The sequence below is a fragment of the Coregonus lavaretus genome (assembly GCF_964263955.1).
Source record: "Coregonus lavaretus genome assembly, contig: HAP1_SCAFFOLD_4181, whole genome shotgun sequence".
Classification (NCBI taxonomy): domain Eukaryota; kingdom Metazoa; phylum Chordata; class Actinopteri; order Salmoniformes; family Salmonidae; genus Coregonus; species Coregonus lavaretus.
The window spans coordinates 1-22,752 of NW_028166704.1; the positions used below are offsets into that span (position 1 = coordinate 1).

General features: G+C 44.8%; 2 protein-coding genes across 2 annotated transcripts; one reads left to right on the forward strand and one right to left on the reverse strand.

Moving 5' to 3' along the window:
• Nucleotides 1–410: 410 nt before the first annotated feature.
• On the reverse strand, nucleotides 411–8,707 carry LOC311114382 (titin-like; the record flags this gene model as incomplete). Its single annotated transcript, XM_084189638.1, has 4 exons — nucleotides 411–998; nucleotides 1,319–1,615; nucleotides 1,717–4,149; nucleotides 7,993–8,707. Coding segments are annotated over 4 exons (4,033 nt in total), but the record flags the coding sequence as incomplete, so codon positions are not given.
• Nucleotides 8,708–17,769: 9,062 nt separating this feature from the next.
• Nucleotides 17,770–20,651, forward strand: cebpg (CCAAT enhancer binding protein gamma). The gene has a single exon (XM_084189640.1). The coding sequence runs from the start codon at nucleotides 17,963–17,965 to the stop codon at nucleotides 18,506–18,508; it is 546 nt and encodes a 181-aa protein (XP_084045766.1). The 5' UTR covers nucleotides 17,770–17,962; the 3' UTR covers nucleotides 18,509–20,651.
• The last annotated feature ends 2,101 nt before the right edge of the window (nucleotides 20,652–22,752 follow it).

Genomic DNA, 22,752 nt, shown 5'->3' on the forward strand with positions numbered 1-22,752 from the left:
TGTCACAACACAACTGATTGGCTCAAACACATTAAGAAGGAAAGAAATTCCACAAGTTAACTTTTAACAAGGCACAGCTGTTAATTGGAATGCATTCCAGGTGACTACCTCATGAAGCTGGTTGAGAGAATGCCAAGAGTGTGCAAAGCTGTCATGAAGGCAAATGGTGGCTACTTTGAAGAATCTAAAATCTAAAATATATTTTGATTTGTTTAACACTTGTTTGGTTACTACATGATTCCTGTCATATGTGTTATTTCCTAGTTTTGATGTCTTCACTATTATTCTACAATGTAGAAAATAGTAAAAATAAAGAAAATCCCTGGAATGTGTAGGTGTGTCCAAACTTTTGACTGGTACTGTATATAAAATACAAACACAAAACATGAATAGAGTAGCGTAAAACTTACTGTAGTTGAGATCCACTCTGACGATTGGAGAGTCGATGTATTCACTGATGCCGTAGCGATTTTCAGCCCTGATTCTGAACTGGTACTCCAGTCCTGTTATGAGCTTCATGATTTTCATTGTGCATTTCACAACAACTGAGGAGACTTCAGTCCAGTCGGCGCTTGTTGTTTCTCGTTTCAGTATTATGTAGTTTGTGACGGGGCTTCCACCGTCATAATGAGGAGGAAGCCACGTCAGACTCACACTGTCCTCCGTCACCTCAGACATTCCAACAGGACCAACTGGGGCGCTGGGTCTATCCAGGACCACAATGTTCACAAAAGACCTGCAGGCTCCACTGGAGTTGGAGGCACAGATGTCGTACCTTCCTGAATCAGTAGCAGCGCTCTCACGAAGATTGATGATAAGATATTCGGGAGTTACTTCAGAGTTGAATCTCATCGTTGACTTCAACACAACATCAGCCTTTGAAAGATAAATCTTTGGCACAGGTTTTCCGGTAAGTGGGATCTCGCATTTCAGGTTTGATCCTGCTCTGACGTAGACCATATTGTCAGGGAACTTGTTCATGTTAATCTCAGGAGGTTCTGTTGAAAGACAGAAAAAGGGGGGGACAAATGAAGACTTATTATTTAATTGAGGGTATCAGATCAAAATGAAACAATCTACATGTAAGAATTCGTTTTCCAGATTCACACAAAGAATGTAGTAAACTACCTCTCTTGGGTTATGAATGCAGTAAACTACCTCTCTTGGGTTATGAATGCAGTAAACTACCTCTCTTGGGTTATGAATGCAGTAAACTACCTCTCTTGGGTTATGAATGCAGTAAACTACCTCTCTTGGGTTATGCTCTGCAATTCTCTACCCTTAGTAACTGTAAATGTAGGGCTGGGCAACAACTCACCGAGTTGCCCTTTAACTAACACAGGGAGAGCCATTTCTGTAGGGTCACTGAATCCAGCGTGGTTTTCAGCACGAACTCTGAATAAGTATTCAGTAGCTTCCTTCAGGTCGTACACCACAAAATGGACGCTCTTGGTGACGCCACACTTCACCCATTTATCCTGACCCTTCTCAAGAGCATCGACTCGATAACTGGTGATTCTGCTACCGCCGTCATTCTCAGGCTTGACCCATGCAAGTGAGACACTTTCCTTGGTGATCTCGGTGACTTCGATGGTTGGTGGCGGGCTGGGTTTTTCTGAAATCGAGAAGAAACTACCGTTTTTTAAATAACACACTAAAATGAAATATTAAACAAATATTTGAAAGCTTACATTTGGACTTTCAGTTCTAGTATACCTGTAATCATTGCTCCATATTTGGTCTCAGCTGACAGGCCGACTCCATACTCGTTTTCACCACTGACTCTGAAGTAGTACACTCCTCCCTCTTGTAGGTCTGACACTCTGTAGGTCAGACGAGGACATGAATCTGTGACTCTGGTCCATCCCTTGTTGCTCACCTCACGAATATCAACAAGGTAGTTTGTGACCGCAGCGCCGCCTTCGTTTTCTGGGGTATCCCATGTAACTGTTGCAGAGCTCTTGGTAACATCCTTGACCCCAACACGGCATGGCGGGCCAGGAGAGTCAAGAACCCTGACGTTTAATGTACATGTGACTTTTCCAGCAGCGTTTTGTAAAGTCACCGTATATTTTCCAGAGTCGTCTCTTGTTGCTTGTTCCACTGTGATAGACGTGACGGTATCAGTGGTATGAATACTGGCCCTCACTCTCAGGTCAACATCTGCCTTGTCCCACATAACGTTAGGAACAGGCTTGCCCCTGAATGGCACAGTTAAGGTGAATGAACCGCCGTCCTTTACGAGAAGAGTCTTTCGCATCTCATTGCTGATATTAAACTGTGGTTCCTCTTCTCTGTCCTCAGCTACTTGTGGATCAGTAGGAGGACTTGCCTCACTGACACCAATCTTGTTGATGGATTTGACAACAAATATGTATTCTGCTCCAGATGTCAATCCAACGACAGTGAATTCAGTGTTCTCTGTGTTTGAAACACCGACGCACCAGTCCTCTTCATCCGTTCTCTTACATTCAACACAGTATCCCGTTACAGATGCTCCCCCATCAAACAATGGCTTATTCCATGAAAGAGTTACAGAAGTCTTGGTTGAGTCAATGACTTTGGGTTTAGCTGGTGGCGATGGCAGGAATTGTGGATCCTCCGCTTTTGTCAGTTGGCAAGGAATACTTGGGGGACTCAAGCCTGCAGCATTTTCTGCATAGACTCTGTACTCATACTCACACCCCTCACAGAGATTGGATGCCTTGACCCTAAGGTCATACACAGGCTTCGTGTTCACCTGTACCCAGCGCAATCCAGATTTCTCTCGTTTCTCAATAACGTAGCCAGAAATGCTGCTTCCTCCATCGGACTCAGGTCTTTTCCAACAGATTGTCATCGTCTCACTTGTTATACTGGTGATTTCAACATCTGTCGGTGCAGCAGGGACAGTGAATGGATCTGTGGCCATGGTTGGCTCACTCTCCAAGGCTTCACCTTCTCCATATTCATTCACTGCCCTTACTCTGAAGATGTATTCTTTTCCTTTACGCAGATTGGTGACCTTGCATGTTGTAGCCTTCATGTCTTCATGTACTGAAGTCCAGGTGACACGGCTGGTTTCACATTTCTCAACTATATAGTGCATAATTTCTGCACCACCGTTTTCTTGAGGTGGTCCCCAGGTCAAAGTGCATTTCTCTGCTGTCAGACCGGTGACACCCAATGGCCCAGAGGATGGTCCAGGGCGGTCCAGAACCTTACAGTTGACAGACAAGGACCTGGTACCAGCAATGTTCTGTACTGTTACAATGTACTGGCCAGAGTCTCTTCGGATAGTGTCTCTGACTAGTAATGTGTTGGTGCCGTGTGTTGAAGTGATCTCTATTCTTGCCTTGGCCTCAATCCTTTCACCATCCTTTGACCATGAAATGACTGGACGCGGACACCCAGAAATATCTGCATCGATTCTCAGAACATCTCCAGCTTTGACAATGACCAATTTCTTATACTTGTTATCCAAGACAATGCGAGGTAGAACCACGTCATCCTTGACTGTGATGGCACCTGTGCATTGTGATGGCTCACTGAGTACTCCAGCTGAGTTCTTCGCGATAACATGGAATTCATATTGTACGTCTTCCGTAAGTTCTATAATTTCGAAGCATGTTTCCTGGACATTGGTGAAATTGCACTTTAGCCAACATCCATCCGGAAGCTCCCTGCGTTCAACAATGTAGCCAGTCACCTTGGCTCCACCGTCATTCTCTGGCTTGGACCAAGTAAGAGAAACTGAAGTTCTTGTGATGTCTGTGACTGTAAGGTTAGCAGGAGGATCACATGGATCTCTTGCAGCTACGGGATCGGAAGCTTTGGTGCAAGGTCCAACGCCGGCAATATTCTCAGCAGAAACACGGAATTCATACCGCAAGCTTTCTTCAATGCCATTCACTTTAAATTCTGTTTCAGCGATGAGACGTCCTCTGTTAGTCCTTGTCCAGCGAATACTGCTATAGTCCTTCATTTCCAGGTGATAACCGATGATTGGACTTCCACCGTCACTGGCTGGTTCATTCCATGTAACCAACATGAAGGACTTTGTAGCTTGGGCAACTTGGAGGGTTGTGGGAGGGCCAGGTGTCTTGAAGGGGTACTGTGCAACAACTGGATCAGATTCCACAGCATGGCTCATGCCGTAGCGGTTTTCAGCTGCAATTCGGAATTGATATTCAGTGCCTTGTGTCAAGCGAGGAACTTTAATAGATGTTCTGGCAACTGTGGCTGAAACAGTCTTCCAGGTTGTAGTGGTAGTATCTCTCTTCTCTACAACGTAGTTGCTGATGGGACATCCTCCATCGTAGCGTGGGGGATCCCAAGACAGTGAAATATAGTCAGCGCTCACTTCATCGACCTTGATTGCACCTGGTGGGCCAGGTTTATCCAAGATGATAACAGCTATTACCGCTGATTTTCTGCCAACTGTGTTGGTTAAGGTGATCTCATAGTTCCCGGATTCCTCCCTGGTTGTGTTTCTGATAGTGATTTTTGATGAGTTATTAGATGTTAGAACGCTAACCCTGGTTGTCTCCTTCAATTCAGCACCATCTTTCTTCCATGAAACCTCAGGTTCAGGTCTTCCCTTGAATGGAACATCAATCTTCAGATCATCTCCTGCCTTGACACTGTATGAGTGGCTCATTAGATCTATGACGGGTTCCATTGTGTTGTCATTTACTGGCTTGGCCAGTGGCTTCGTGTCACTCCTGTCTGTAATATTTGTTCCATCTTTGGTCTCAGATGGTACGCCGACTCCATACTCGTTTTCACCAGTGACTCTGAAGTAGTACACTCCTCCCTCTTGTAGGTCTGACACTCTGTAGGTCAGACGAGGACATGAATCTGTGACTCTGGTCCATCCCTTGTTGCTCACCTCACGAATATCAACAAGGTAGTTTGTGACCGCAGCGCCGCCTTCGTTTTCTGGGGTATCCCATGTAACTGTTGCAGAGCTCTTGGTGACATCCTTGACCCCAACACGGCATGGCGGGCCAGGAGAGTCAAGAACCCTGACGTTTAATGTACATGTGACTTTTCCAGCAGCGTTTCGTAAAGTCACCGTATATTTTCCAGAGTCGTCTCTTGTTGCTTGTTCCACTGTGATAGACGTGACGGTATCAGTGGTATGAATACTGGCCCTCACTCTCAGGTCAACATCTGCCTTGTCCCACATAACATTAGGAACAGGCTTGCCCCTGAATGGCACAGTTAAGGTGAATGAACCGCCGTCCTTTACGAGAAGAGTCTTTCGCATCTCATTGCTGATATTAAACTGTGGTTCCTCTTCTCTGTCCTCAGCTACTTGTGGATCAGTGGGAGGGCTTGGCTCACTGACACCAATCTTGTTGATGGATTTGACAACAAATATGTATTCTGCTCCTGATGTCAATCCAACGACAGTGAATTCAGTGTTCTCTGTGTTTGAAACACCGACGCACCAGTCCTCTTCATCCGTTCTCTTACATTCAACACAGTATCCTGTTACAGCAGCTCCCCCATCAAACAATGGCTTATTCCATGAAAGAGTTACAGAAGTCTTGGTTGAGTCAATGACTTTGGGTTTAGCTGGTGGCGATGGCAGGAATTGTGGATCCTCCGCTTTTGTCAGTTGGCAAGGAATACTTGGGGGACTCAAGCCTGCAGCATTTTCTGCATAGACTCTGTACTCATACTCACACCCCTCACAGAGATTGGATGCCTTGACCCTAAGGTCATACACAGGCTTCGTGTTCACCTGTACCCAGCGCAATCCAGATTTCTCTCGTTTCTCAATAACGTAGCCAGAAATGCTGCTTCCTCCATCGGACTCGGGTCTTTTCCAACAGATTGTCATCGTCTCACTTGTTATACTGGTGATTTCAACATCTGTCGGTGCAGCAGGGACAGTGAATGGATCTGTGGCCATGGTTGGCTCACTCTCCAAGGCTTCACCTTCTCCATATTCATTCACTGCCCTTACTCTGAAGATGTATTCTTTTCCTTTACGCAGATTGGTGACCTTGCATGTTGTAGCCTTCATGTCTTCATGTGCTGAAGTCCAGGTGACACGGCTGGTTTCACATTTCTCAACTATATAGTGCATAATTTCTGCACCACCGTTTTCTTGAGGTGGTCCCCAGGTCAAAGTGCATTTCTCTGCTGTCAGACCGGTGACACCCAATGGCCCAGAGGATGGTCCAGGGCGGTCCAGAACCTTACAGTTTACAGACAAGGACCTGGTACCAGCAATGTTCTGTACTGTTACAATGTACTGTCCAGAGTCTCTTCGGATAGTGTCTCTGACTAGTAATGTGTTGGTGCCGTGTGTTGAAGTGATCTCTATTCTTGCCTTGGCCTCAATCCTTTCACCATCCTTTGACCATGAAATGACTGGACGCGGGCACCCAGAAACATCTGCATCGATTCTCAGAACATCTCCAGCTTTGACAATGACCAATTTCTTATACTTGTTATCCAAGACAATGCGAGGTAGAACCACGTCATCCTTGACTGTGATGGCACCTGTGCATTGTGATGGCTCACTGAGTACTCCAGCTGAGTTCTTCGCGATAACATGGAATTCATATTGTACGTCTTCTGTAAGTTCTATAATTTCGAAGCGTGTTTCCTGGAGATTGGTGAAATTGCACTTTAGCCAACATCCATCCGGAAGCTCCCTGCGTTCAACAATGTAGCCAGTCACCTTGGCTCCACCGTCATTCTCTGGCTTGGACCAAGTAAGAGAAACTGAAGTTCTTGTGATGTCTGTGACTGTAAGGTTAGCAGGAGGATCACATGGATCTCTTGCGGCTACGGGATCGGAAGCTTTGGTGCAAGGTCCAACGCCGGCAATATTCTCAGCAGAAACACGGAATTCATACCGCAAGCTTTCTTCAATGCCATTCACTTTAAATTCTGTTTCAGCGATGAGACGTCCTCTGTTAGTCTTTGTCCAGCGAATACTGCTATAGTCCTTCATTTCCAGGTGATAACCGATGATTGGACTTCCACCGTCACTGGCTGGTTCATTCCATTTAACCAACATGAAGGACTTTGTAGCTTGGGCAACTTGGAGGGTAGTGGGAGGGCCAGGTGTCTTGAAGGGGTACTGTGCAACAACTGGATCAGATTCCACAGCATGGCTCATGCCGTAGCGGTTTTCAGCTGCAATTCGGAATTGATATTCAGTGCCTTGTGTCAAGCGAGGAACTTTAATAGATGTTCTGGCAACTGTGGCTGAAACAGTCTTCCATGTTGTAGTGGTAGTATCTCTCTTCTCTACAACGTAGTTGCCGATGGGACATCCTCCATCGTAGCGTGGGGGATCCCAAGACAGTGAAATATAGTCAGCGCTCACTTCATCTACCTCGATTGCACCTGGTGGGCCAGGTTTATCCAAGATGATAACAGCTATTACCGCTGATTTTCTGCCAACTGTGTTGGTTAAGGTGATCTCATAGTTCCCGGATTCCTCCCTGGTTGTGTTTCTGATAGTGATTTTTGATGAGTTATTAGATGTTAGAACGCTAACCCTGGTTGTCTCCTTCAATTCAGCACCATCTTTCTTCCATGAAACGTCAGGTTCAGGTCTGCCTCTAAATGGAACATCGATCTTCAGATCATCTCCTGCCTTGACACTGAATGTGTTGCACATCAGATCTATGACGGGTTCCACTGTGTTGTCCTTTACTACGACAGCCTCTGCCAGTAGCTTAGGTTCGCTCTTGCCTGTTTCATTGACTGCACTAATCCTAAATGAATATTCCTCGCCTGTTAAGAGTCCATCGATAGTTGATACCAATCCCCTTATCTCAGTACACACAGTCCATTTGTCATCGCTCTTGGTTTGCATTTCCACTGTGTAGCATTTGATTCTGCTACCACCATCATCATCAGGCTTTTCCCATGACAGACTCACACTGTCGTGAGTGACAGCTACAACAGCAACTTTACCAGGAGGCGAAGGAGCTTGTGATACCTTGATTGGTTCTGGTGTTTCAGCTGGCAAACCCACACCAAGCTCATTAACAGCTAGCACACGGAAATAGTAAAGTCCGCCCTCTATAAGGTTGTCAATCTTCATTCTATTTCTTCCACAGTTATCTGAAACACTGGTAAAGGCCCGTCTTTGAGCTTCTCTCTTCTCCACAATGTAATGTGTGATCTTAGCTCCGCCGTCAATCAGTGGAGGCTCCCAGGATAGTGACACAGAATCTCTAGTAATGTCCTTGACTTCAAAGCACTCAGGGGCACTTGGCGAGTCCAACACACTGACATTAATGAAAGCAGACTTCATACCGCTGACGTTCTCAAGAGTCAACACATACTTGCCAGTGTCAAGTCTGTTGACGGTGTGGATGACAAGGACTGTGTAGGAGCTCGTGACCTCAATGTGTGCACGCTCAGTAAGAGGACCTTCCATCTTGGACCACTTGACTCCAGGTTCAGGTCTTCCTCTGAATGGGACAAACAGACGCAGCGTTGCGCACGCCCGAACTGACACCATTTTCCTGAGGTCTGAATCTAGTTCAATCTCAGGGGCCTCAAGTCTTTCAGTCGTAACTATAGTCCCCGGGACATCAGCTGGATCCCCGACTCCTTCAGTGTTAATTGCACAGATGTGGAAGTTGTATTCTCCGTTTTCCTTCAGTCTTTTCACAGTGAAGTTTGTTTCTTCTACACCAGTTGGCGGCGTACAGGTCGTCCACTCTTCGTCCGTTACTTCCTTCATCTCAACAGCGTATCCTTTGACGGCTGCTCCACCATCATAGATGGGTTTTGTCCATGACAGGGAAACAGTTGTGGTTGAGTGGTCTGTCACCCTAGGGTTGTAAGGAGGACCTGGAGGATATAAGGGATCGCAAGCTTTGATATATCCTGTTGGTTCACTTGGCACTCCCACACCAGCAGAATTCTCAGCGGATACTCTGAACTCATAGGAATGCCCCTCGGTGAGTCCGGTGCATCTGAACCGGATATCATTAAGTCTTCTCTTGTTACACTTTGTCCATCTAACACCGTCTTTATCACGTTTTTCAACTACATAGCCATCGATTTCTGAGCCACCATCGTCTTCCGGCCGATTCCATGTAAGGACCATTGAGTCGCTTGTTACAGCACTCGCTTCAGGTGTGGAGGGAGCCCTGGGCGGCTTGAAAGGACAACGTGCAGTAACCGGGTCTGATTCAAGAGGTTCACCGGTGCCAAACTTATTCACCGCCTTAACTCTGAAGATGTACTCAGTGCCAGGTGCGAGTTTAGTCACTTTGTAGCTGACAGCTTGGGTTTCCGGTTGGACTACAGTCCATGACATGCGGTTGGTTACCCTCTTCTCAATGATGTAATGGGAAACACTGGCGCCGCCATCTTGTAACGGATGACTCCAGTGAAGCGTGGCTTTCTCTGCAGTCACACCAGTTATCTTCATTGGACCATCAGGTGGACCAGGTCTATCAAGAACCTTAACATTGACAGGTATGTCTTTCTTTCCAGCCACATTGCTGAGACTCAGGACGAACTGTCCACCATCTATTCTGATACAATCTATGACTGTTAGAACGGTGCGTTCAAAGGTTTTTATGACCTCCATTCTTGGGGCCGTTTTATCGATTTCTTTTCCATCTTTTAACCATTTGACTCTGGGGAGTGGGGTCCCCAGAATATCTGCCCCGATAACAAATGTTTCACCAGCACGGACGACAATACCATCCTTAAACTTTGGATCCATCGATGCTGTTGGTGACTCGATTTCCATGGCGGCCCTTGTCACTGATGACACAAATGGAATACCAGGTGCAAGAGGTTCACTAAGCGAGAGAGAGAGAATGGAAGGAGAGAGAAAGAAAGATAAATACCGTACCAGTCAAAGGTTTGGACACACCTACTCATTCAAGGGTTTTTGTTTATTTCTACTATTTTCTACATTGTAGAATAATAGTGAAGACATCAGAACTATGAAATAACACATATGGAATCATGTAGTAACCAAAAACGTGCTAAACAAATCAAAATATATTTTATATTTTAGATTCTTCAAAGTAGTCACCCTTTGCCTTGATGACAGCTTTGCACACTCTTGGCATTCTTTCAACCAGCTTCACCTGAAATGCTTTTCTAACAGTCTTGAAGGAGTTCCCACATATGCTGAGCACTTGTTGGCTGCTTTTCCTTAACTCTGCCGTCCGACTCATCCCAAACCATCTCAATTGGGTTGAGGTCGGGAGATTGTGGAGGCCAGGTCATAATAATATAATAATATGCCATTTAGCAGACGCTTTTATCCAAAGCGACTTACAGTCATGCGTGCATACATTTTTGTGTATGGGTGGTCCCGGGGATCGAACCCACTACCCTGGCGTTACAAGCGCCGTGCTCTACCAGCTGAGCTACAGAGGACCACATCTGATGCAGCACTCCATCACTCTCCTTCTTGGTAAAATAGCCCTTACACAGCCTGGAGGTGTGTTGGGTCATTGTTCTGTTGAAAAACAAATGATTGTCCCACTAAGCGCAAACCAGATGGGATGGTGTATCGCTGCAGAATGCTGTGGTAGCTATGCTGGTTAAGTGTGCCTTGAATTCTAAATAAATCACAGACAGTCTCACCAGAAAAGCACCCCACACCATCACACCACCTCCTCCATTCTTCACGGTGGGAACCACACATACGGAGATCATCCGTTCACCTACTCTGCGTCTCACAAAGACACAGCGGTTGGAACCAAAAATCTCAAATTTGGACTCCAGACCAAAGGACAAATTTCCACTGGTCTAATGTCCATTGCTCGTGTTTCTTGGCCAAAGCAAGTCTCATCTTCTTATTGGTGTCCTTTAGTAGTGGTTTCTTTGCAGCAATTCGACCATGAAGGCCTGATTCACACAGTCCCCTCTGAACAGTTGATGTTGAGATGTGTCTGTTACTTGAACTCGGTGAAGCATTTATTTGAGCTGCAATTTCTGAGGCTGGTAATTCTAATGAACTTATCCTCTGCAGCAGAGGTAACTCTGGGTCTTCCATTCCTGTGGCAGCACTCATGAGAGCCAGTTTCATCATAGCGCTTGATGGTTTTTGCGACTGCACTTGAAGAATATTTTGCGGATTGACTGACCTTTATCTCTTAAAGTAATGATGGACTGTCGTTTCTCTTTGCTTATTTGAGCTGTTCTTGCCATAATATGGACTTGGTATTTTACCAAATATGGCTATCTTCTGTATACCACCCATACCTTGTCACAACACAACTGATTGGCTCAAACACATTAAGAAGGAAAAAAATTCCACAAATTAACATTTAACAAGGCACACATGTTAATTTAAATGCATTCCAGGTGACTACCTCATGAAGCTGGTTGAGAGAATACCAAGAGTGTGCAAAGCTGTCATCAAGGCAAAGGGTGGCTACTTTGAAGAATCTCAAATCTAAAATATATTTTGATTTGTTTAGCACTTTTTTGGTTACTACATGATTTCATATGTGTTATTTCATAGTTTTGATGTCTTCACTATTATTCTACAACATAGAAAATAAAATAAAAACCCTTGAATGAGTAGGTGTGTCCAAACTTTTTTTTTGTCATTTAGCAGACGCTCTTATCCAGAGCGACTTACAGGAGCAATTAGGGTTAAGTGGCTTGCTCAAGGGCATATCGACAGATTTTTCACCTAGCCGGCTCGGGGATTAGAAGCAGCGACCTTTCGGTTACTGGCACAACGCTCTTACCCACTAAGCTACCTGCCGCCCCTCTTTTGACTCGTACTGTATGTATAATTAGATGTGACACATTAATAAAACCTTATTGATTTTGAACTATGAATCCCATTTCTGTTATCTTCATTCAATTGAAGGCTTATGTTTTGGAGTTCCCCTTGGCTCCTTATTCATTCAAGTGGTGACATAGTCGAGCACCACCTAGTGGTCTGTTACATAGAGATATTCTATAATATAATAATAATAATAATAATAATAATAATAATAATAATAATAATAATAATAATAATAATAATAATAATAATAATAATAATGTGGTCCTCTGTAGCTCAATTGGTAGAGCATGGAGCTTGTAACGCCAGGGTAGTGGGTTCGATCCACGGGACCACCCATACGTAAAAATGTATGCACACAAGACTGTAAGTCGCTTTGGATAAAAGCATCTGCTAAATATTATATTATATTATAATGTTGAGATATGCTATAGTATTGATTTACAAGGATTTTTGCAGGTGAAGATGGCAATAGTCAAATTGTGTTTGACCAGATACAATGCTCTTTTACAGTAAAGAAATTGACAACAGACTTTCAGCACGCTTATTGGGAAGGACATTCAACAATCACAGCACTTACACAAATGACTGATGATCGGCTGAGAGAAATTGATGATAAATAGATTGTGGGGGCTGTTTTGTTAAACTTCAGTGAAGCTTTTGACATTATCGATCAAAGTCTGCTGCTGGAAATACGTATGTGTTATGGCTTTACACCCCCTGCTATATTGTGGATAAAGAGTTTCCTGTCTAACAGAACACAGAGGGTGATCTTTAATGGAAGCCTCTCCAACATAATCCAGGTAGAATCAGGAATTCCCCAGGGCAGCTGTCTAGGCCCCTTACTTTTTTCAAACTTTACTAACGACATGCCACTGGCTTTGAGTAAAGCCAGTGTGTCTATGTATGCAGATGCCTCAACACTAGTATACACGTCAGCTACTACAGCGACTGAAATGACTGCAACACTTAAAAAAGAGTTGCAGTTAGTTTCAGAATGGGTGGCAAGGAATAAGTTAGTCCTAAATATTTCCAAAACTAAAAGCATTGTACTTGGCACAAATCATTCACTAAACCCTAAACCTCAACTAAATCTTGTAATGAATAATGTGGAAACTGAGCAAGTTGAGGTGACTAAACTGTTTGGAGTAACCCTGGATTGTAAATTGTCATGGTCAAAACATATTGATACAACAGTAGCTAAGATTGGGAGAAGTCTGTCCATAATAAAGCGCTACTCTGCATTCTTAACAACACTATCAACAAGGCAGGCCCTACAGGCCCAAGTTTTGTCGCACCTGGACTACTGTTCAGTCGTGTGGTCAGGTGCCACAAAGAAGGACTTAGGAAAATTGCAGTTGGCTCAGAACAGGGCAGCACGGCTGGCACTTAAAAGTACACGGGGAGCTAACATTAATGATATGCATGTCAGTCTCTCCTGGCTCAGAGTGGAGGAGAGATTGACTTCATCACTGCTTGTTTTTGTAAGTGTTGACAAGCTGAATGTACCGAGCGGTCTGTTTTAAACTACTAGCACACAGCTCGGACCCCCATGCATACCCCACAAGACATGCTACCAGAGGTCTCTTCACAATCCCCAAGTCCAGAACAGACTATGGGAGGCGCACAGTACTACATAGAGCCATGACTTCATGGAACTCTATTCCACATCAGGTAACTGATGCAAGCAGTAGAATCAGATTTTTTTAAAACAGGTAAAAATACACCTTATGGAACAACGGGGACTGTGAAGAGACACACACAGGTACAGACACATGCATACACACACAAGCGCTAGCACACGCACTCTACACACATACATTGTGATATTATTGTATGGTGGTATTATACATTTTGTATTGTAGATATGTAGTGGTGTAATAATGTTATATGATGTACTGTTTTATCTCTTGTTTTGTGTGTGATGTAAGTGCCTTACTGTGTTTGGACCCCAGGAAGAGTAGCTGCTGCCTTGGCAGGAACTAATGGGGATCCATAATAAACCCCAGGAAGAGTAACTGCTGCCTTGGCAGGAACTAATGGGGATCCATAATAAACCCCAGGAAGAGTAGCTGCTGCCTTGGCAGGAACTAATGGGGATCCATAATAAACCCCAGGAAGAGTAGCTGCTGCCTTGGTAGGAACTAATGGGGATCCATAATAAACCCCAGGAAGAGTAGCTGCTGCCTTGGCAGGAACTAACGGGGATCCATAATAAACCCCAGGAAGAGTAGCTGCTGCCTTGGCAGGAACTAACGGGGATCCTTAATAAACCCCAGGAAGAGTAGCTGCTGCCTTGGCAGGAACTAATGTGGATCCATATCAAACCCCAGGAAGAGTAACTGCTGCCTTGGCAGGAACTAATGGGGATCCATAATAAACCCCAGGAAGAGTAGCTGCTGCCTTGGCAGGAACTAATGGGGATCCATAATAAACCCCAGGAAGAGTAGCTGCTGCCTTGGCAGGAACTAATGGGGATCCATAATAAACCCCAGGAAGAGTAGCTGCTGCCTTGGCAGGAACTAATGGGGATCCATAATAAACCCCAGGAAGAGTAGCTGCTGCCTTGGCAGGAACTAATGGGGATCCATAATAAACCCCAGGAAGAGTAGCTGCTGCCTTGGCAGGAACTAATGGGGATCCATAATAAACCCCAGGAAGAGTAGCTGCTGCCTTGGCAGGAACTAATGGGGATCCATAATAAACCCCAGGAAGAGTAGCAGCTGAGTTGGCAGGAACTAATGGGGATCCATAATAAACCCCAGGAAGAGTAGCTGCTGCCTTGGCAGGAACTAATGGGGATCCATAATAAACCCCAGGAAGAGTAGCAGCTGCCTTGGCAGGAACTAATGGGGATCCATAATAAACCCCAGGAAGAGTAGCTGCTGCCTTGGCAGGAACTAATGGGGATCCATAATAAACCCCAGGAAGAGTAGCTGCTGCCTTGGCAGGAACTAATGGGGATCCATAATAAACCCCAGGAAGAGTAGCTGCTGCCTTGGCAGGAACTAATGGGGATCCATAATAAACCCCAGGAAGAGTAGCTGCTGCCTTGGCAGGAACTAATGGGGATCCATAATAAACCCCAGGAAGAGTAGCTGCTGCCTTGGCAGGAACTAATGGGGATCCATAATAAACCCCAGGAAGAGTAGCTGCTGCCTTGGCAGGAACTAATGGGGATCCATAATAAACCCCAGGAAGAGTAGCTGCTGCCTTGGCAGGAACTAATGGGGATCCATAATAAACCCCAGGAAGAGTAGCTGCTGCCTTGGCAGGAACTAATGGGGATCCATAATAAACCCCAGGAAGAGTATCTGCTGCCTTGGCAGGAACTAATGGGGATTCATAATAAACCCCAGGAAGAGTAGCTGCTGCCTTGGCAGGAACTAATGGGGATCCATAATAAACCCCAGGAAGAGTAGCTGCTGCCTTGGCAGGAACTAATGGGGATCCATAATAAACCCCAGGAAGAGTAGCTGCTGCCTTGGCAGGAACTAATGGGGATCCATAATAAACCCCAGGAAGAGTAGCTGCTGCCTTGGCAGGAACTAATGGGGATCCATAATAAACCCCAGGAAGAGTAGCTGCTGCCTTGGCAGGAACTAATGGGGATCCATAATAAACCCCAGGAAGAGTAGCTGCTGCCTTGGCATGAACTAATGGGGATCTCTAATAAATACAAATACAAATAGTCCCATGTGGGTCTACCATTTATGACCAATCATATTAGCCAAACTAATAACTCCCTCTATTTGATAAGTTTGTTTAAAAAAATATACTTTTATGGTCTTTTGTTCACAGGAATGTACTGAACAGGAAGGAGAGCGAGTGAGAGCGAGAGCGAGAGAGAGAGAAAGAACTTTGTATTGAAAAAGCTATCATCTATGTTTCCAAACATACCATTTTGTATATTGAAGTATTTTAAAAATAATTTAACTAATTTAAAAGAACTCGTGTCAACTGTTGGAATTTGCGCCTCTCTCCTGAATGGGTCACTAGCAATGAAGTAATCCGTTGTGTGAACTCAATGACAATATTTTCATGTTACATAAATAACTATCCCCAAGTGCAGCACCGTTCTCCCATTGGTTGTTCCACCTATCAGTCAGGCAGTTTATTGCGTCACCCTTCCTCACCGCCAGGGTGGATCGGCTCGGCTGGTACATTTCCCTACATGGTCAAACACATTTCGCAATACTTCGAGCAGCTCCAGCTAACTTATATGGTCAACGAAAAACGGACAATACTCCCAAACTTTTTTATAAATTGTTGGGCAATTGACGATACGTAAAAGCAGACAAGGTACGTGGTTGATTTGGTATGTTTTCAAGTCGTCTTCTGAGGAAAAGGTAGCTAGCTAGGCTAGGCTAAACGGAATCCACAAGCTGGACGTCGCTGGTGCTAAGTTACACAACAACTGTGTCCAGGCACAGGCGACGCTTAAAATAACACTTCTGTTTGGTTTATCACACCGCTGTTTAGTTAACAATGTTACAATTATATAGTGATGGGCGTCCAACGTGTGGTTTTGACGTTAGTCGGTGTTATTTTCGGTTGTGGGAAATGCAGCTAGCTAGTGTTAGCCAGTTGCCTAGCTAGCTAAACAAACTAACGTTAGCAAGCCAAGCTCCACGCCTCCTGCCATTGCCAAAATCACTCACTCTAGTTTTTTGTGTATTTCCACAAACATTCTAGCTAGCTAACTAGTTAGTCTCACGTCAAACGTTGTGTGTGTGTTAGTGTTTAGTGAATTCGCCGGCACAATGTTCTCCTAAAACCGCCGTTTTGCTTACCACTGCCTGACTACGGAGTTCCCCTCTCCAGTGGCACAAAGAGTATCTGCCATGTATGGGGGGGGGTATGCGATGATGCAATCACAGGCAACACTAACGTTAACCTGCGGGCATCTGAACGGACTGGGGGAGAGAGATGTGGTCAAACACAGTCGACTAGGTACATTACAACTCCCTGTGTGACCTTAGCAGACTAACCTTAGCTAGGATTTTTCCCTTTCCCTCAAGGAGAATAACATATGGTCGTGTTAATAGCTAAATGTTTGGTGGGTGAGTTAATACAAGTTGAGGGAGGGGGGGCATAACCAGAGACCCACCACCTTGGTCTCAGATCTGTTTACATTGAAAGTTCCATATACGTTTTCATTTCAATATGAAATGCACAATATTATTTATCTACATATTCTAAATATGTTTTTTTTTGTAACAATGTAGCTTGTTTTCGTAATAAATCCCATCACGTGTTGACAATAAAAGTCATCTCTGTTGGACGGACTATGTAAACATAAATGGGACAATAGCAAACGAGCAGCAATAGTAGCAGTGCTTGGATTTTTCCTCACTGGTTATTTGGACGAATCACGATTTCGCAGGTGTTCGCATCTTTCGAATTTCTGAAGGGGAGGGGACATTTGGCCCATAGACTTGCACTTAAACCGGCAAATAGAGAGGATCTAGCACCTCTTCATCTCTTCTCTTAACATGTATGGACCTTAGATCTTAATCGAGCAGCAGAACAATTACACAATACTTTTTTATTTCTGGTTAAATCAAGATTACTGTAAATTATATGACTGTGACTTTTTTTTTTTTTCACCTTTATTTAACCAGGCGACTGAGGTTGAGTCCTGCTGTTTCCCTGACTCAAGTAGATCTGACTAAAAGCTCATAGTCTATACATTACATTTTTACATTTTAGTCATTTAGCAGACGCTCTTATCCAGAGCGACTTACAGGAGCATTTTTTAGGGTTAAGTACCTTGCTTAAGGGCACATCGACAGACTTTTCACCTAGTCGGCTCGGGGATTAGAACCAGCGACCTTTCGGTTACTGGCACAACGCTCTTACCCACTAAGCTACCTGCCGCCATTACCTTGTTTCCACTCACGAATGTTCTTAGCTGTCACTATGTGTAGCCTATTTAATAAGTGATCCCTATCAACAAGTGTTTCGTACCTTCCGGAAAGTGAAAGACTAGACTAACATATTCATCCTGACCTTCCCTCCTCCAGACTCCAGTCTACAGGAGGAGGCCAGTGCATCCAGACACCAACCCATTCGTCCAGGAGGCCAGTGGATCCAGACACCAACCCATTCGTCCAGGAGGCCAGTGGATCCAGACACCAACCCATTCGTCCAGAGTGTCACCCAACCAGCAGGCCAGTCATAGCGGACGCGCAGTGAGACTAGTGGTCAGCGGATCCAAACCAAATGAGCAGGCAGACACAGCAGAAGATAACCACACACCAGAACAGGGGGAGCGTTCGTGTGATCCAGGACCAAGCTAGCGTACCAGCAGCAGCTACAACCACGCTCTCAGACCCACCGGGAGGAGGCTTACAGCAGGTTCCCCAGCCCCAGTTAGTCCCTGTGACCCCAGCCGGAGGAGGAGGAGGAGGCAAGGCCACCCCGCCCAGCAAGATGAAGAAGACGTCAGGGGACAAGGACAGCGACGAGTACCGTCAGCGACGGGAGCGGAACAACCTGGCGGTTAAGAAGAGCAGGATGCGGTCTAAGCAGAAGGCCCAGGACACGCAGCAACGCGTCAACGAGCTGAAGGAGGAGAACGAAAGACTGGAAGCTAAAATCAAGCTGCTCAGCAAGGAGCTGTCTGTTCTCAAGGACCTCTTCCTGGAACACGCCCACAACCTGGCCGACAACGTCCAAGCGCCTGGCGCAGAGGGGGCCAGCCCCGCCCACAACAACAACAACAACATCAACAACAACAATGGGGCGTGTAACAACAACGGCCAGTGAGAAGAGGGCGGGGATATGATACGTCCCAAAAACAACACCCTATCCCCTATATAGTGCACTACTTTTGACCAGGGCCCCTATGGGGACTAGGGTGACATTTGGGACACAACCAGGGTGTTGATTGATCGATAGCTCGCCACTGCTTCTCAACTGTGCTGGAGTATCTTCCTCTTTCCGCCCCGGAGATGATATAAACTGTCAGAGAGATTTCACTGTTGTCTTTTTTTTTGTGCGTTCAGATTGGTTCTCATGAGCTTTTTAGAGGTTCAGGTCTAGGGAACATGTCTAAAGAGACCTGTTGTGTTTAGTCACAAAAATAAACTATTCAGTAGTTAAGATGATGTGTAATAAAGTCTAGTAGCTTTTTTTCTTTGATGAGCTCTTGTTAAAATTCCTTAAATGTTTGGTGACATAGCTAACATTCGGGTGGAATTTAGGATCGTCAGTACATTCACTACATGTTTAAAGTTAATCAGAATGATGTACGCCTGTTCTATTGTGTATGCGTCTGTCGGCGTCAGATATGCACACGTTGTAAAAAATGTTTTTGGGGGTTTGTGTCCTAATCGAATGGCTTTACTTCTGCTTTGAGCTCTTTTGGGTAGAAAAAGAGACTATAAATCTCAAGAGTCAAATACAAGGAGGTAGGATAGGCTTTGTGTCCAATCCTAATTTAAGATCAGAATGCTTAACCCAGATTTTTTTTTTTTGCCGCAAGTCGTGTAGGTGTTGACACCAGTGGGAGCTTTGCATGATCTCAAGTTAAGTTTCAGGCCTGAGTGAGATACAGTCAGTCACCTGTATTTATTTACCCATAGTTCCACAGTCCTACAGGCCTCACACCAGCCCGTCAGTCAGAGACCCAGACAGGGTCCCAAATGGCTCCCTATACAGTGCACTAGAACCCTATGGCCCCTGGTCAAAAAGTAGTGCACTAATATAAGAAATAGGGTGCCATTTGGGGACGCAGGCGGGCAGAGGTGTGCTCACGCTAAGGAGTGGCCCAGACTAGACAGCTCAGACGATCATGCACCTCAATGTGATTAAACTCCAGACTTTTCACATGGCGTCACCCGACCACCGCTAAATCAAAGTTGAGCCTTTCTCTAAAACCTGGACAGAAAGATGGAATGCCTGTTGTTCTGTCTGTCTGGGCGTTGGATGCTAAATGAACTAGCTAGAGCAGAGCGAGGCATGTTGTCTCCCGTCTCCGGAGGTGTCAGACTCAGTCAGCGGGTATCGGAATGTATGGAAAGACACTGATTGTGTTTGTTGCTGTTGACAGACCTGAGTAATTATCCAGCTTCATGGGGAATTGTCTTCCCATAGGATTGTCTTCTCTGAAACAACAGCGGATTCTGATGTTGTGATGAAGATGATGTGTTTGGCCAGAGGAGTCAACGTTGTCTGTTCCAATGTCTGCTATAGAGTGAGTCCCAAATGGCACCCTGTTCCCTATATAGTGCAGTTCTTTTTGATCAGAGCCTGGTCAAAAAGAGCCTGTGTTGTTGTTTTTTAATCACACTGCTTTGCTTTATCTTGGCCAGGTCGCAGTTGTAAATGAGAACTTGTTCTCAACTGGCTTACCTGGTTAAATAAAGGTGTATAAAATTTAGGGTGCCGTTCGGAGCGCTGCCGTAGACTTCTGTACCTCAGGCTAGCAGTATTAGTCACCAAACAGGCCTTTTCTTTATCAACAAGACCTCTGAAGCATCTTTTCAATCGTTTTTTTGTTTTGTATTCTTAATTTTTCTACGACTTGGATTTAAAAAGCAGCATGATAGAAATGTTTTGCATGGGGGAGCACCGTTCAAAGATGTTATTTTGCACTACGACGTAAGAGAAACAATAGCGAATACGGGCGTATTGAAACCATTCTCTTCAACATGCTGTGCAGTGTTGCTGTATTGTTGAACGGAAGATCACACTAAATTGAAAATAATGGCAGAATTCAATAAGAAAAATATTTTATGTAAAAAAAAAAAGACAAATTTGATGACAATATTGCCATGAATATTTGTTTTGGTATGAATGTTGCTGGGCAGCATTTTCTCTTTTAGCTAGACTAGCTTTTTTTTTTTTTATATACGATTATATTGGGGTAACGTGCATTTGTAAATTAAAATTGAGTACAAACTTTCAACCAAGCATTTTGTTTTTGTGTGTGTGTGTGTGTGTGTAATCAATGTTTGATGGGAATTGTAAACACATACACTAGGCTGCATCTCAATTAAATGTACCATATTTATTCAAGAAGGATAGAATAGAGCAGGGATCATCAGCTAGGTTCAGCCGTGGGCCAATTCCTTCCTGAGCCGATGGTCAGGGCCAGAACATAATCACTAATAATTTGTAGGCTTCAAATTGACCGCAAGAAGCCCAAACAAATTATAATATTTGGCTAAAACATAATTTCAAACCTTGCTGACATTTGTATGCGATCGCATATAACAATAATATGCCATTTTAGCAGACGCTTTTATCCAAAAGCGACTTACAGTCATGTGCGCATACATTTTTACGTATGGGTGGTCCCGGGGATCAAACCCACTACCCTGGCGTTAACAAGCACCGTGCTCTACCAGCTGAGCTACAGAGGACCAAGCGCCGTGCTCTACCAGCTGAGCTACAGACCTCTCTATTATGGTGTGGGAATACTTTGGAACTAATATCCAAACATTAAAATCAATTGGAGCTGATTTGCTGGTGTTTGTAGTATTTTATGTCCCAACAACAAAAAAAATGCACTATTTGGTTTCGCTCAGAGAACTTGAGGGGCCAAATCAAATTCCCCCCTTGGGCCTCCAGTTGGGGAACCCTGGAATAGAGGTTGATTTCAATGTGGATAGTCAGTCTGAGTGATTAAGGATGGTCATTCTACAGATCTACATATAAAGGACTGAGCTACGTGTCCCCTTCAAACAGCACTAGTGGTTCAGTAGCTCGGGTTCTAGTCTATCTGGATTAACCATTTAATGGACTGTCTGATTCCAAACAATAACGAAGCAGGAAATGGATGACCGATATGACCATGTACTACCCCTAATACAGAACAAGGTGTTCAACTGGACTCATCACGCACACAAATGGCACCCTATTCCCTATGTAGTGCACTACTTTTGACCAGAGCCCCTATGGGTCTCCCTATGGGCATTGGTCAAAAGTAGTGCACTATATATGGGAAAAGGCTGCCATTTGGGATTCATCCAACTCACTTTCTGACTCCCTGTTCCAACCAGAGCTCAGTAAACAGCTCTGAGCGTAGCTAGCCAGCTTTGTTCAGTGAGGCCTTTGATTAGCTAGGTCGTCATTCTGTCACAAGGTGAGCACAGAGCCAAGTTATATTTCTGTCGGCTCTGCTCTGAAGGCTGAGCTAATGAACACAGCTTATTTAAAGGCCTGTGCAAACACCCAGGGAGAGAACAGGGTGGAGCCACCGCTCAGGGCGAGGGACAATGGTACGCTACTCTGCCTTACAACCTCAACGCAAAGCTTTGGGGCGGCAGGTGGCTTAGTGGTTAAGAGCGTTGTGCCAGTAACTGAAAGGTCGCTGGTTCTAATCCCTGAGCTGACTAGGTGAAAAATCTGTCGATGTGCCCTTGAGCAAGGCACTTAACCCTAATTGCTCCTGTAAGTTGCTCTGGATAAGAGTGTCTGCTAAATGACTAAAATGCTAAGCAAACATTAATTGCGGTGGTTCACCTCTCAGTCCTGTATCTCTTTACGGTGAGCCCTGTCAAGGAGATCTACCCGGCCAATATTACCCTTTCTCTGTGCTCCCTCCCTCCCTAAGCTTGTAAATCATGTTTAAGGAATGGAGGACAAGTCTTTAGCTCTCAGGCAAGATAATTAAATGAATCATTGATGCACGGATATTCAGACAAACCCTAAATAGATATGGGGATATGGTTCATATTGTCTATTCCAACAGCAGTGTAGAGAACCTGCCTGCAGCCTGCCAGTGTCAATTGGGAGGTCTTTCCTCCATATTCCTGCTTGGAGGATGACTTGTGTCTTCCATTTGAGATGTAGATTTAGATGTGCATAACATCTACATAGATCTGATAATGGGCCAGTGCACTGAGAACAGTGTGCTGGCATCACTTGCTGTGCCTGGCCTTCAATCAGCCTATATTGGCTCTTTTTGCATCCTAATTTCAGTTTTTCACCAGTGCATTCGGAAAAGTATTCAGAGCCCTTGACTTTTTCCACATTTTGTTACGTTACAGCCTTATTCTAAAATT